General features: G+C 36.0%; 1 protein-coding gene across 2 annotated transcripts in view; it reads left to right on the forward strand.

Annotated features, from left to right (window-relative positions):
- CSDE1 (cold shock domain containing E1) overlaps positions 1-12,776 on the forward strand; it is a 35,583-nt gene that overhangs the window by 16,312 nt on the left and 6,495 nt on the right. The window contains exons 4-16 of one of the 2 annotated variants that reach the window (XM_061410508.1): positions 70-268; positions 1,798-1,907; positions 2,306-2,398; positions 3,024-3,121; positions 5,429-5,510; positions 5,808-5,936; positions 6,046-6,171; positions 6,800-7,012; positions 8,594-8,734; positions 8,822-8,986; positions 10,309-10,416; positions 10,982-11,157; positions 11,778-11,890. In XM_061410508.1, coding sequence (XP_061266492.1) covers positions 70-268; positions 1,798-1,907; positions 2,306-2,398; positions 3,024-3,121; positions 5,429-5,510; positions 5,808-5,936; positions 6,046-6,171; positions 6,800-7,012; positions 8,594-8,734; positions 8,822-8,986; positions 10,309-10,416; positions 10,982-11,157; positions 11,778-11,890 — 1,753 coding nt within the window. The remainder of the gene's footprint in view (positions 1-69; positions 269-1,797; positions 1,908-2,305; positions 2,399-3,023; positions 3,122-5,428; positions 5,511-5,807; positions 5,937-6,045; positions 6,172-6,799; positions 7,013-8,593; positions 8,735-8,821; positions 8,987-10,308; positions 10,417-10,981; positions 11,158-11,777; positions 11,891-12,776) is intronic. The other variant, XM_061410515.1, reaches the window with a different exon arrangement.

Here is a 12,776-nt window from a genome sequence, read left to right on the forward strand (position 1 = left end):
CAGACGTAGTATGCTACAGAGAGAATGTACAGATCTGTATGTATTGAGTTCTTTCTCTTTTTAAAACAGATGAGCTTTGATCCAAACCTTCTCCACAACAATGGACATAATGGGTACCCCAATGGTACTTCAGCAGCACTGCGTGAGACTGGGGTTATTGAAAAACTGCTAACCTCTTATGGATTTATTCAGTGTTCAGAACGGCAAGCTAGACTTTTCTTCCACTGTTCACAGTATAATGGCAACCTGCAGGACTTAAAAGTAGGAGGTAATTTGTCGATTCTCCTTTTTATAAAACTGATCCCAAATTTTTCTTGCATATCAACTTATGCCTGACAGTGCTATGGTTTTGGCCTTTTCATTGTACCAATTACTGAAGTTTGTCTATATAAATCAGCAAAATGCTGATTTTACTTGTGGTGATCTTTTTGAGGGATGAAAGAGTTATTGAGTAAAAGATACCTTTGAATATTTTTTAAGTAAATACTTGGTAGCTTTGTTACTCCCATAATAATGATTGTTTGGCTATTAGGTTTTAAGCCAGTAAAATAAAACTTTTATATTGTTAGTTTTCATTGTTTTGCCTGTTCCTACTTTGGGTAGTAGCTGAAAAAAAATAACTCTTCCGATGTCACCATTGAACTATATGGAAATTCATTTTGGCTGACATCATAGAAATTACTTTCATGTGTAGAAAAAATGTGGCTTATTAAAGGACTGAAGTTACAGGGTCTCTGTGTGTGTTATAAAATATCTTTGAGAAAAAAGAGCAATAGTTAACTCATTACTGACCAAGGATTTTTGCAGAAACCAGTGTCTGATATTTTTATCTTGACTGGCCAGAAATTAATTCTGTTATTTCACTAACACTTTGTGGATTATTGTGTGCAGTAGTTAACACCTGACACACCTGTAAAGGCTTCTCCAGCATCATGAGTTTCATTTTCACTTTCTGTATCAGAATCTGTCACTAAGGATTTTTGTGTTTTTGTTGGTCTAATAGTCACATTGTCTGAACTATATTTTGAAGAACTGTTATCTTCTGAGCCACTAGTATATACGTCTCTCAGATAAAGAATCTGTAAAATTCACCAAAAAATTCTTCACTCAAAATTTTGCAATGTCATTTAAAAAATTTTTACGGTGATAAACTTGCATTTATAATATACACAGGGTTGGCACAAAAAGCAAAATGAATGATAAGGACAGTCATAACTTGTGTAATGAACCTGTGATAAATTTTAAGATCTACTGACTTTGAACAGTGATGTTGATTATCTTTTTCTAAAAATGTATTGATAACGTCTCTGGTCAATAATGTGTTAACGTGAATATTTGGCATTCCAAATATTGTATAAGAGTGTTATATTGGTTAATCCTCATTTTACAGATGAAGTAACTGGGTATAGAGGGATTTTAAGGTGGGGGGAAGCTTGCCAAATCACATCATCATTACGTATTTGTAGTATGTGTAAGTGCCATGAAAACTAAGACTGAGATACTACTAACTTAGTCTAAAGCAGTGGTTCTGAAACATTAGTGTGTATCAAAGTTACCTACAAGGCTTGTTAAAACATAGATAGCTGTACCTGATGCCCAGAGTCTGTTTTTGAGTAAGTCTGGACTGGGCCCTGAGAATTCACCTGTCTGCTGTGCTTCAGGTGATGTTGCTGCTGCTTCCATTGGTCCAGGGACTACACTTAGAGAAAAAACTCAAATGCAGCATTAAGTTTAACTCTAAAGTGAGATACCATTTTACCAAAATTAGTTTAACAAATATAACACTCTTTATTTTAGATGATGTTGAATTTGAAGTATCATCTGACCGGCGGACTGGGAAACCCATAGCTGTTAAACTGGTGAAGATAAAACAAGAAATCCTCCCTGAAGAACGAATTAATGGACAAGTTAGTGACTTTGGTGTTTATATTTTCTTAGGGCCCTGAATTTGCTTATCTTTCACATTAGAAAAGGAAGATTCACCCCATCTCCTCAGTTTGCACGCAAGAGAGCTATAGTATATAAAAGTTACTATTTTAAAATTGTATCAGAAGCACTGGCATTTCTTGACCTGAAATAAAAATTTGGTCAAGAGTCATTTGGGTTTTTACATATAACCCTAAGTCTATACTTACAGTCAGTTGATGTACTGTAAGTTTGAAACTTGGCAGCATGACATCCTCTGTGGATCATATTAAAATGCATCCCTATGTATAGTATAGAGGATATTAAAATTCAGTTTATATTGAACAGTGCTGCTCCTGAAATGATTAGCAATGGAAATTTTTTTTTTTTTGACTGGTAGGTTGTGTGCGCTGTTCCTCACAACTTAGAGAGTAAATCTCCAGCTGCCCCGGGTCAGAGTCCAACAGGGAGTGTATGCTACGAACGTAATGGGGTAAACTTGTGTATTTTTCTTAAACCTTTGCCTGATCCACCATGTGATCTATAAGCGTACTTTAAAATTCAAAATAGAAAACGTAAGCTGCAGTTGATTAAAAATCAGTTTTAAATTTGGTTTCAAAGAGGCTTTGAGTGCAGCATAATCAAAAACTTTAAAAAGAAAAAAAAATCCATAGGACTTCCAAGTGTCTTAGCTTGCCCAAGTGTGACCTTAGTTAGAACATTAAGGTAAAATGCTTCTTTTACTTACTTTTTGGGGGGGTTGTGGGAAGGGATCTTTTTTCTGGTTCCTTTTAAGCACTAACTCCAGCTTTTTTGTTTGGAATGCCTTATATAAAAATTGTTTTTTTGAAATGTAACTACAGCCTCTGGGCAAATGCTTCCACGTGTTTAAGCTTTTTGAAGTTGGATTGCTGCTCAGCTGTGGACTCGCAAAAGTCATCAGCACCTTGGAGGGAAAGTGTGTTTATATGAATAAGTTAATTTACTTGTCAAAAAGTCATTTAATTTTAAGAGATTTGGTTTTAAATGCCAGTTTAAGAAGTATTTAACAAAGTAAATCACATTATACAGTGAACATGCATCCTGCAATATAGTAATAATAACTTGTTAATTCACAGGAAGTGTTTTATCTGACTTACACCCCTGAAGATGTTGAAGGGAATGTTCAGCTGGAAACTGGAGATAAAATAAACTTTGTAATTGATAACAATAAACAGTAAGTTCTCCCATTTAAATGTATTTTTTCTTTTTGGAAGTAAGAAGTTTGAAGTGAGTCAAAACCTAACTTGTAAATCTGGATAATTGTCATGATCTTTTAAATTGGTATTCATCAGCTAAACATCTGAGCATCAGTTCTATGATAAGCACTATGCAGGGTGTCAGAAATAGGATAATTAAAACATGATCAGAACTTTGAAGGATCTCTACTGGAGATGAGTGAAAGTCTTACCAAACAGCAGTGCTTGAGGCGTACTTTGAGATGAGGAGTCACTAGGGAAATGAGAAAAACATTCTGGGTAGAGGAAGTAGCATTTGGGCAAAATGGCCAAAAGTTTGAGTTGATTGAATTGACTGGATCATAGAAGGATGAAGTTTGAAGTTTATTCATTAGTAGTAACAGGAATCTTTGAAGGATTTTAATTGGGGAAGTATGATTTCAATTGTTGGAAGTGGTGGGGATGGTAGGCTTTTGGAGAGTAGGGATCCTCTAGATAAGAGGCAGAGATTTGAGAGTTAATATGAAAGATAAGGGTCTAATATGGATAGGCCAGTGGTGGTAGGGTATAGAACTCAAATCACGTAAGAGAAAAAAAAAATGACCAAGTTTAATAACTTGAGAGAGGAGTATATTAGATCTAAGGGAAGAGGAGTCCCAAATGCCATTTTTCTTGCTTGGGCTACTAGACAGCTAATGATGGCAGTAACTGGACTTAGGAGGTACAACAGAAAGATTAAGGGTGGGAGAAGAATTACGCTTATTTTGGCATTTTGAATTTGAGGTGTCTGTAGGTGAAGATATTAAATATGTAGTTGTATGTATAGATCTGAACAAGCTAGTGACAGGCAGGAGATAGAGCTGTTGAATTCCTTGGCATAAGCAGTTAAGGAAAGTGTACTTAAGAAAGCCCAGGGATGGTTATTTTTACTTTAGACTGGAAAAGATAGATATAAGGGAACTTAAAAATAGGAGAAAGTGCTGGGAATGGACTTTCACTGGCAGTACAGAATAAAGTTCCAGTAGTTTGTGCAGAATTATTAGCCTTGAGCTTTACCTCTTGTAAGACTAGAAGAAATCAGATTGAGTAACAGGTACGGATATTAGTAGTTTTAGTCTGAGACCTCAAATTAATCTTAAGTAGGAAACTAGGGAATAGGGCTTGAGGTGGATGGGGAGCCAATGAAAGGGTTTTATTTAATCCTAATAAAGTCTTGAATGTGCTAGGTCTTGTACTAAATATTTATGTACAGTTGTTAATCCTCAGAACTAAGTCTTCCATGTGTAAAGTGAGGTATGTTCTCATAAAGTGACTTGCCTAAAGTCACACAGCTTTTAAATTGACATTTCAATCCCAAATCTGGCTCTAAATAAGACCTTTTCACTATAGTGAGTTGCAAAAGCACATAGGATTTTTCCAGGATCTTCTGTTAGTCTGTTAAGTTTCTGAAATAAAAAGGACAGTTGTCCATGAAGGACTTTGTCCATAAGCTTGGTCTGAAGATCTTAAAAACAACACCAACAAATACTCTTCCACCTTATACAGTTTGTGCCATCTTTAAGGGCTTCCTGGTAGCTCAGATAGTAAGGAATCTGCTTGTAATGCAAGAGACCTGGGTTCGATCCCTGGGTTAGGAAGATCTGGAGAAGGGAATGGTTACCCATTCCAATATTCTTGCCTGGAGAATTCCACGGACAGAGGAGCCTGGTGGGCTAGTCAGTGGGGTCACTGTCAGATTTACATGCTGCTGCTCAAAGATGGGGACAGTTTAGCAACATGACATCTCTCTTTTCAGTGGAGGTGAATGTCACTTTTTTTTAAAGCATAGCAAATATCTCCTATAATCACTGCATTTACTCAAGGTTTCTTTGCTGTATAATTGATGGGATAGCTACTAAATTCAGTATTCATTGTAAACAGGACCATCTCTTATCTCTGTTTTCCCATGTTTGTATGCAGTACATAATTCCTACTCAGTGTTTGTTCAAGTAATGGCCTTTCTAAAACCTTAGCATTCCCCATCTGATGGCATCCAATTTGTGGACTTATTTTCAACAGCCCAAAAGGAAAACGGTCACATATATATATGCCCCGTTTCAAAAGCTAGGAAGTTTGGGCAAAAGTCCTTTGCATGTGAAGCTATATGAAAAGGATTGTGTATTAGGAAATCTTATATTAGTGATAATGCAGAAGTGTTAAGGGCTTAGAAAACTATTGTTTCTCTAAAGTCATTGTATCTAACCAGATCAATGCATTTTCCACCCCTCTTTGTTCCCCACTATCCCCACCTGATTCTTTTTTTCCAGTACTGGTGCTGTAAGTGCTCGTAATATTATGCTGTTGAAAAAGAAACAAGCTCGCTATCAGGGAGTAGTTTGTGCCATGAAAGTAAGTGTCATCAAATTTGACAAACTTGAGTTTTTTTCTTTGGCTGTGTTAAGTCTTTCAAACTCAAGTCTTTTGATTTTCTTCTTTGTCTTTCCTTTAAAAAATATTAACTTCAAAAGCAATCTGGTTACTAATTATATTCTTTAAAATGGCCATTTCATTGGTATTAATATTAGACTTTACCAAATAATAATGTTGCCACTTAAAAGGCTTCTTAATTGTAAATTGTAATCATAAATATATATGCTGAATAGTGCCTAATATTCCTGCTTTTTTTTCATATTTGTTTGCCTCTAGGAGGCGTTTGGCTTTATTGAAAGAGGCGATATTGTAAAGGAGATATTCTTTCACTATAGTGAATTTAAGGGTGACTTAGAATCCTTACAGCCTGGAGATGACGTGGAATTCACAATCAAGGACCGAAATGTAAGATAGTTAAATAACTTGACCTTTGACCTTCTTTTAAAGTAAGTAGTTAAAATGTATGAAACACTTAAAATGACATGTGTGCCCCCTATGCTCCTTTCTGGTTTAGGGTAAAGAAGTTGCAACAGATGTCAGACTGTTGCCTCAAGGAACAGTCATTTTTGAAGATATCAGCATTGAACATTTTGAAGGAACTGTAACCAAAGTCATCCCCAAAGTACCCAGTAAAAACCAGGTAAATAGTCTTTTTTCAGGAGAGTCATCTTTTGCCTCATCAGAAATAAGAGTAATATGGTGTGGTATACAGAAGTTTTATTATATTCAATTAATGTAATTTTGTTTTAAGTATTAAGTATTTAATGTGTAGAATTTAAATAGGAAACCATTGGTAGGTACATTCATGAATATATTGTTTGTTTGTTTTAGCTGGGTGATATGGAGAAAGGGACCAAAAAAAATTGCTGGTTAGATGGGAGGGAAAACAATTCATGTCTGTGTGCTTGGGCCCCAGTTGGGCTTGTATGTAAGGGGTCTGGGGGGAGTGAAAAGATGAGACCAGTGGTATCATTGTTAAGGAAATGTAAAACATAAGAGATTGGATTTTTTTTTTTTTTTCCCCCTTAAATAAAATCTCTCAGTATCAGAGTGCAGGATCTTAACTGCAGTATCATGAGTTCATGGTTGTGTCATGTGACCACAGAACACAAAAGCTTTCAAATTGAACATAGGTTTTCAACACCTTTTTTTCCTTTAGGGAGTTATCTATTATAAATAACATGGGTTTACTATGTGTTCTTCTTGTTTGACTTAGAACTAGGAAGGATGAGAAATCTCCAGCTAAAATAGTTTTTCCTTCTCATCAGAATGACCCATTGCCAGGACGCATCAAAGTTGATTTTGTGATTCCTAAAGAACTTCCCTTTGGAGACAAAGATACAAAATCCAAGGTGACCCTGTTGGAAGGTGACCACGTTAGGTTTAATATTTCAACAGACCGTCGTGACAAATTAGAACGAGCAACCAACATAGAAGTTCTATCAAATACATTTCAGTTCACTAATGAAGCCAGAGAGATGGTAAGTGTTAGATGCGTATCCAAAGTGGAAGGTAGGTGGGACAATGTTATATGTAAGTTTGTAATATGGTATTGAAAATTCTTTGAGGCATGACAATATTGGGTAGTTACCTTATTAAGGTGATTAAGAATATAGACATTGAATCAATCTTGGTTTGACACCTAACTGGTTACCTTGAAATATATGTGAGAAGGTTTTAGAATGGAAATTTGGAGAGGATGATTTCTAAGGTCTTTTGAGAGTCAGTGCTTCTCTGGCCCTTAAATATGAAGACTGAGTTGATTTAAGTTCATCATTGTAGAAAGTAGATTTTTCCAGATTGTTCCATAAAATACTCCACAAAGTAGGTTTTGTTTTTATAGTAGGACTTGAAATTTTTTATTAGTGAATATATGTCTGGAAATGATGCCCGTGTTGCCCAAACATATTTTTAAAGTTAAGCTTTGATGAATTAGTTTTATCAGATGTAATATACATTTGGTGCTGTTTACAGTTAATAGCTACAGCAGGGCGGTGGACTGGTTGGTCCTCAGCCTGTTAGGAACCAGGCTGCACAGCAGGAAGTGAGCAGCAGGCAAGCCCTCTGCTCCCCATTGCTCGCATTACAGCCTGAACCCCCTCCCTACCCCCCACCTCTAGGTCTTTGGAAGAGTTGTCTTCCGTGAAATGGATCCCTGATGCCAAAAAAGTTGGGGACTGCTGATCTGTAATATTTCCCAGTGTTTGACATTTGCAGTGTTTGCAAAAAAATGTTTCTTAGATGTGTTTGGCTTTACAGTATGGAGAACATTGTTGAATAGCTTGGTTGTCATCAGGATTTAGCAAGGATTAAATGTCAGAATGTAGCTTAGGCTGTATTCAAAACTGATTATAGAGTAATCATCTCTGTAATATGTAAATATGCAATATGTAAGTCATTGATGTGTTGATAGTAATTGTGTTTCAGTAACTATTCATGTATCTGTCATGTCCAGTTATTCTGGATATAAGGCCTTTACAGAGCTGATAATTTAATACGAAGGAAAAAAACCATGAGGATGGGACTTTATATAGTTTATTTTTCAAACCTAAATCTTAAATCCTCCTGTGCCTAAGCTCAAAAGATTTTTGAAATTGAGATTATAAAGTTGCCTTTAGTTGACTTTTGAGGTATTTGAAGTATTGTTCTGTAGATTTTTAATTTCTGGAAGTTACAGTGTCATAAAGCTTGGGCATTATTTGGAATCCATTGTTTGCCACTTAGTAACTATGTGCTTTGGGCAAATTGCTTAACCTCTTTCGACCTCAGTTTCCTCATCTTGTAAAACAATATTTTTGACAATTGAAAATTAAATGGAATATGCTGCATACATTTACTTCAGAAATACTTTTTCTACTGTTTATTGGCCAAGGAGTAGCATCTGGGGAGTCTCAGTTGCTTAGGGATTATTTTATTGAAATCAGTGAATTTGTATTTAAATGGAAATTTTTAAATGTGGATACAAGATTTGGATATTTAATTCCTGACATTTGATGTGATGATACTTCCAAATTTGAATGTTGTCTTGACAGTCTTCACAGCCAGTATTATTTTGGTTTCAGGGTGTAATTGCTGCCATGAGAGATGGTTTTGGTTTCATCAAGTGTGTGGATCGTGATGCTCGTATGTTCTTCCACTTCAGTGAAATTCTGGATGGGAACCAGCTTCATATTGCAGATGAAGTAGAGTTTACTGTGGTTCCTGTGAGTAGTTTTTGAGAAAAGTATGAGAGGTTTTCTTGGTCCTTCCTTTTTCAGTTTTAAGTTACTTTTTTTTTTAATCATTTGTAGGATATGCTCTCTGCCCAAAGAAATCATGCTATTAGGATTAAAAAACTTCCCAAGGGCACGGTTTCGTTCCACTCCCATTCAGATCATCGTTTTCTGGGCACTGTAGAAAAAGAGGCCACTTTTTCGAATCCTAAAACCACTAGCCCAAATAAAGGCAAAGAAAAGGTAAGTTTTAATCAAAATGATTTTTACAGTTTGTCTCTTCTCTTTAAAGGAAACCACTGTTCACACAATAATGGAGTGTTAGTCTTTCAGAATTGCCTATAATATGAACAGTGAATCAGTCTAAAGCAAAGTTTTTAATCTCAGCAATATTAACATCTTGAGCTGGATAATTCTTTGGGAAGGAGGAGGTGGGTAGCTGTTCTTTGCGTTTGGGGATGTTTAGCAGCATCCCTCTCTGGCTTTTACTCACTACTACTACTAAGTCGCTTCAGTCATGTCCGATTCTGTGCGACCCCACAGACGGCAGCCCACCGGGCTCTGCTGTCCCTGGGATTCTCCAGGCAAGAACACTGGAGTGGGTTGCCATTTCCTTCTCCAGTGCATGAAAGTGAAAAGTAAAAGTGAAATCACTCCGTCGTATCTGACTCTTCACGACCCCATGGACTGCAGCCTACCAGGCTCCTCTGTCCATGGGATTTTCCAGGCAAGAGTACTGGAGTGGGGTGCCATTGCCTTCTTCATTTACTCACTAGAGGCCAGTATCTTTTCTCCCGCTTTGTGACTGCCAGACATGTCTCCAGAATCTGCCAAATGTCTCCTGATCACTCCCAGTTTAGAACCACTCATCTGAAATGATAGTGTTTGTCATCCAAGAAATTTAAAACTTTGAAATTTTGGTAGACTGAATTCACACACTGGAATTCCCCATTTTTTAAAAAACCCACTGAATCTAAATATGAAGCTATCCATAAGATTATTTTTGCTCTTAGGTAACAGATTAAAAATTGTATAGAAACAGGTTAATTCAAACAATTTTAAATGCTGCTGTAAAAGGTAAGGGATCTTTGTCAAAAATTAATTCTTAAGCTGACAGCATCTGGGACAGTTTCACTAAGGACATTGACATATAATAGGTGGAGATAAATGAGGAAAGGATATTCCTCACGGAATAGAGGTACAGATGAGAAAGTCTCAAGGTTTCTTTATAAAGCACTAATTAGTTTAACAGGAAGATAGGACTTTTTCTTTGGGGAGGTGATTTCTGATTGGCTGTGAAAACTAGCATAGACCTGCCAGCAAGTTCTCCCTCTCAGTGTTAAAACTAGGATAAGACTTTAAGACCAGATGATAGCAGATTGAGTTGGCCTTGAGTTAAGGTAAGACCATATTTTTATTCAAATGAAAAATATTTTAGAGAACCCTAAGTAAGAAATTTCTGCCTGTTTTCTGGCTCAGGATTCTATAATAACTGTAATTGTGCTGATACTGTTTTTTCAGTTGTTCTTGATTCTTTTCATTGTTTTCTGTCTGTATCTCTCTAGGAGGCTGAGGATGGCATTATTGCTTATGATGATTGTGGGGTGAAATTGACTATTGCTTTTCAAGCCAAGGATGTGGAAGGATCTACTTCTCCTCAAATAGGAGACAAGGCAAGATAATTCTTACTAGAGAAAGGAGAGGGAGGGAGAGTTAAAGGTTATCATCTTAATCTTAAATCCTGAAAACATGGTTTCTTTAAATTTTATTAAGTTGTGCTCCAATTCTTTTGTGCTTACAAGTTTAATATATATATATGAACATCTTCCTATTTAAAAGCAGTTTATTCAATTAGAATAGGGTCTAGCAAGCTTTTGTTAAAAGCTTTTTGAAGAGTTAGTGTTTAAGCATTAGATATGTCAAAAGAATTACCTTATTTAAAATAAATAATATTGGTAAGAAAGTTAAAACATCAAAGTAAGGTTTTTACATTGTGGTTAATTTTTATTGTACTTGGTTAGAATGTCTGGTTTTCTAATTGACTTCCTTTAAAGAAAGTGAGATCTGTAAGGAATACACACTGGAGAGCAACAACTTGATCCTTGTGAAAAATGGAATGAGAAATAGAAGTAATAGTTCTGGTGGAAATCTGTTCCATCAAATTATTTATACAGACTATTTAAGTGGAAAGCAAGGTCTGGGGGTGTTGTCATTTCCACACATCCTTATTTTTCACAGGTTGAATTTAGTATTAGTGACAAACAGAGGCCTGGACAGCAGATTGCAACTTGTGTGCGACTCTTAGGTCGTAATTCGAACTCCAAGAGGCTCTTGGGTTATGTGGCAACTTTGAAGGATAATTTTGGATTTATTGAAACAGCCAATCATGATAAGGAAATCTTTTTCCATTACAGGTAAGGATTGCCTTTTAGGAACTTGGAGCTTCCATTCTCTGGTTTTAGAGTCAAAAATATTAATATTGGGTGGTTATGTAGTTTTTAATCTCAGATTTCATATTGGTAAAATTTTGGCAGTATATAAAGTTAATTGTCTACCTCTATATAGAAAACATGTGGTCAAAAGATATAAGAAGACCTGTATCTGCTTTGAACATTGTATAGGACCCTGTCTACTTCAGTAAAAGAATTCTGTTTTATATGTTGCTATCAGAGAATTGTGTATTTGATTTGGTATTATAGCATAGTGGTTAGCCATAGCCCATAGCATGGGCTCTTAGAACCATACAGTTTCAGTTTGAATCCAGGCTCTGCCACTTAATAGCTATGTAACTTTTATTATCTTTTTATTGAATGAAAATAACCTCCTAGCATCTTAGTTTCATTATCTTGAATCTGGGGATAATGGTACCTCTTCATAGGATATTCTTGAAGATCATATGAGTCAGTGCTTAAAACCGTATCCAATTTGTAAGCACATCGTGAATATTACAATAGAAGAAATAAAGGCTGCTTGCTCCCGTTGATGTTTGTGGTAAATATTTATTCAAATATCATTTCCTTCCCCTCCCCTGCAGTGAGTTCTCTGGTGATGTTGATAGCCTGGAACTGGGGGACATGGTCGAGTACAGCTTGTCCAAAGGAAAAGGCAACAAAGTCAGTGCAGAAAAAGTGAACAAAACACACTCAGGTAATGAATTGTGACTTCTAATGAAGTCAAAGGCCTATTCTTTAGGTAAAAGGGTGAAGGGTAAGGTGGGAGAGGGAGCAAAAACCCTATTGTTCTAGGTCAGTGTTCTCTAGGTGTGATCCCTAGATACAGCATCATCACCTAGCCACTTGTTAAAAATACATGTTCTTTGACCCCAACCCTACTGAAACTTTGGAGATGGGTACCCTGTTTTAACAAATCCTGCAAGTAATTCTGATGAACACTGAAGTTTGAAAACCACTGTTCTAGATTATTTAGATCATTTGCTTTGAGTTTATTGTCAATTCTATATCTCTTTTTCAAAAATAACCCCAAGATAATCTCCATGGGATTAGAGAGGGAGGCATGCCTCTAGAAGACTTACTTAAATAAGAATGAGTTTAAATGTGAAAAATAATGGGAACTTCAGAAAATCGTTGCTGTTTAGAATCTTTGATTTCTTGCAGCTTCCTTTTTGGGTTTTATGTAATACAATTCCCCAAATAACACTTTCCCTTAATGTTTTTCTAGAGAAATAGGAGTTAAGAATGTTCATTCAGTTGAACAAATAACCTAGATGTATGCTGTGTTTTAGATACTGGGGGTACAGCAATGAAGAAATAAGACAAATTGGCAAGCAAGATGAGTGAAATACTATATGTAGTATGTTCAGAAAGATATTAAGATAAAATAAGTTGGAGAAGTATATAAGTATTGGGGTTGCCACTACTTCTAGAGACCAGGGAATACCTCACTACAAAGGTGACATGTGGTCACCTGGAAAAGGTGAGAGGGTGAGACGTGTTTAAATATGAATACTTACTAATTCTTTGAACATCTTTAATAAGAGCTTAGAAGTATTTTAAGACTAGCAGACAACCAGCTA

Source organism: Bos javanicus, chromosome 3 (genome assembly GCF_032452875.1).
Source record: "Bos javanicus breed banteng chromosome 3, ARS-OSU_banteng_1.0, whole genome shotgun sequence".
Taxonomy (NCBI): Eukaryota; Metazoa; Chordata; class Mammalia; order Artiodactyla; family Bovidae; genus Bos; species Bos javanicus.